General features: G+C 53.9%; 1 protein-coding gene across 3 annotated transcripts in view; it reads left to right on the top strand.

The window, feature by feature from the left end:
* Positions 1 to 2,601, top strand: part of B4galt5 (beta-1,4-galactosyltransferase 5) — a 52,574-nt gene that overhangs the window by 42,458 nt on the left and 7,515 nt on the right. For all 3 annotated transcript variants that reach the window (XM_021193441.2, XM_029536716.1, XM_029536717.1), the window contains exons 4-6: positions 562 to 686; positions 1,495 to 1,611; positions 2,375 to 2,562. In XM_021193441.2, the coding sequence (XP_021049100.1) occupies positions 562 to 686; positions 1,495 to 1,611; positions 2,375 to 2,562 (430 nt within the window). The remainder of the gene's footprint in view (positions 1 to 561; positions 687 to 1,494; positions 1,612 to 2,374; positions 2,563 to 2,601) is intronic.

Genomic DNA, 2,601 nt, shown 5'->3' with positions numbered 1-2,601 from the left:
GTTCAATTCCCAGCAACCACATGGTGGCTCACAACCATCTGTAATGGGATCTGATGTCTGCTTCTGGTATCTTTGAGCAGAACAACAGTGTACTTGCAATACATTAAACAAACAAACAAATAAATAAATATTTAAAAGCCCCTGCATCTGGCTTCCCTAGCACTGATTGTCATGGTGTCGTGGGTTTTGGGCCTTGAGTGTGGCCACCTTAAGTCAGAATCCTTACTCACTGGTAGAGGAGGTGAGGCAGGCAGCTGGCTGTGCTTACAATGGAGCCGACAAGCCAATGTGTGGCGGTTCCTCAGCCGCCACTTAAGAGGCTTGCCAGAGGGCCAGCGGTTATTGAGGAGGGAAATAGGAGCTCCCTGCAGCGGGGAGGACTCTTGAGAAAGCTGCCTCTCTCAGTTGCAAAGTCTTCGTTTCTTTCTCCACCTCGGCAGAAGCAGGTCTCCAAGGTGTTGTCCCTTCGGTATGCTTCCTTGCCAGATGGTAGTGACACACTAAAGAGCGATGAGCCAGCTGGCTGCTGGGAAATGCTAATTGTTTCTTCTCCCTCTGCAGAGGGCCCGATAGACATAAACATGAGTGAGATCGGAATGGACGATATTCACGAGCTTTTCTCCAGAGACCCGGCCATCAAGCTCGGAGGGCACTGGAAGCCTGCAGACTGTGTGCCTCGGTGGAAGGTGGGCATGAGTCAGACCTGAGTGCTGGGAACCCATCTGGGATTGCCAGGGTGCATGAATCATGATGTCGGGGAGCTTGCACCCTACCTCTCGTTCTCGAGAAATGGTTTCCCCCCAGGACTGCTGTAGCCACAGAGATTGGCAACACCCTGATGTTGTGTAGAGGCACTGAACCCCTTTGTTCACAGGCAGGTTTATTTACAGGAGGGAGGGCCAGTAGGTCAGCTGACACATTTGTGCATCTGCAGAGCAGGGCTTCCTGCCTGGCCTCCCAGCTTCCTAGAGAATATGTGGACTGCAGTGCGGGTCTCTAGCTAGATGCTTAGGCCTCTGCAGGATGGCTGTATCGGGAAAGAGACAGCAGCTTATGGCTGTTCTTTGAGCAAGTGTTTAATAAAGCGCTTGTGTGTTGCTGGCCCTGTGAAGGGAGGGCAGGGTCTCGGCACGAGCCAGGGATAAGCTTAGTGCAGTGGCAGCAGTGTCCCCAGATGCAGTGTGGAGTGAGTTGTGTGCAGCATTGGAGAGCTTTGAGCCTTGGTGTTTACACACCTCTGGAGGGCTTTGGTGCTGGATCACCATGGGTTTATGGAACTTCTAGAGCTGCGGTCTGGACAGGATCCAGGTAGCTCCAGGGTGGCCTTGCCTGCACAGGTCATCGTTAAAGGATATCCAGGGCAAGAAGAGGAGCCTCTTAGTGTTCCCCAAGGGTTGCACATCCAGGAGTACACAACTGTAGCAATGCAGGGAACTTGCTGGTGAGCTGCAGCCAGCAGCCAGCTGATGGCTCCCTTCCCTGTGATTCCTGCAGGTGGCTATCCTCATTCCCTTCCGGAACCGCCATGAGCATCTCCCGGTCCTCCTGAGACACCTGCTCCCCATGCTCCAGCGCCAGCGCCTGCAGTTCGCCTTCTATGTGATCGAGCAAGTGAGTGCTCCGCGGCTCCTTTCTCTTTCTTCTGAGCCCTAAATCTGAAATGGTGCCTGTGACACTGTCTTCAGATGAGCTGGGCCCTCCCACATCGATTGTTAATCAAGAAAGCACTCCTCAGAGCCCCCCCCCCCCAGGCCATTCTCAAGGAGCTGTTTTCTCAGCCGAGCCCCTCGTCCAGCCTTCCTCTCAGCTGTGTAAAGTTGACAAAAACCAATCTGTGCATTCCTTTGCCTCTCCTGAGTATGTGTTCTGGTACTGGTGGGGTAAGTGAAGGTTAATGTGCAGCCCAACTAGGCCATAACTAGTGTCAACTAGTCTCCACCTGCCACAGAATCCATAATCCTCAGACATTTGTCCCTGGAGGGCTCAGTGACTGTTGGGGAAGGAGCTTTAGAACAGACATGCTGAGATTAGCAGAAGGCCCGCTCTCTCTGATGTTCATGAAGTAGGCCACCCCTGAGGGGACAGTGAGGGCAGTGTGAGCGTGGAGGCTGGAGACTTGGGAGTGCCTGGCCTGCCCCTGTATAACCTGTGGCGACTGCATCTTCAGCTGCAGTGCACACTGCTGCAGTGCTTGCTGCTGCAGTGCTCTCTGAAGGAACAAGACACAACCCAGCGGGCTCCCTGATGGCCATGGGCCGAGCAGCACTGTCCAGACCCTGTGGGCCCTCGGGTCTTCCGTGCGGCTCCTAGGAGCCCTTTTGGTGTGCAGAGGAGGCAGTCAGGTCTTTGCTTAAGGATTGCATTGTTCTTTCAGGCTGGCACCCAGCCCTTTAACCGAGCCATGCTTTTCAACGTTGGATTTCAAGAAGCCATGAAGGACTTGGATTGGGACTGTCTGGTCTTCCATGACGTCGATCACATACCTGAGAATGACCGAAACTACTATGGCTGCGGGCAGATGCCCAGGCACTTCGCAACCAAACTGGACAAGTACATGTACCTGTGCGTGTTCCTCCTCCTCCTCCTCCTCCTCCTCCTCCT

The sequence above is a fragment of the Mus pahari genome, chromosome 3 (assembly GCF_900095145.1).
Source record: "Mus pahari chromosome 3, PAHARI_EIJ_v1.1, whole genome shotgun sequence".
NCBI lineage: Eukaryota > Metazoa > Chordata > Mammalia > Rodentia > Muridae > Mus > Mus pahari.
Note: the sequence above shows the minus strand (reverse complement) of the source record. Positions and strands in the feature narration are given on the sequence as shown.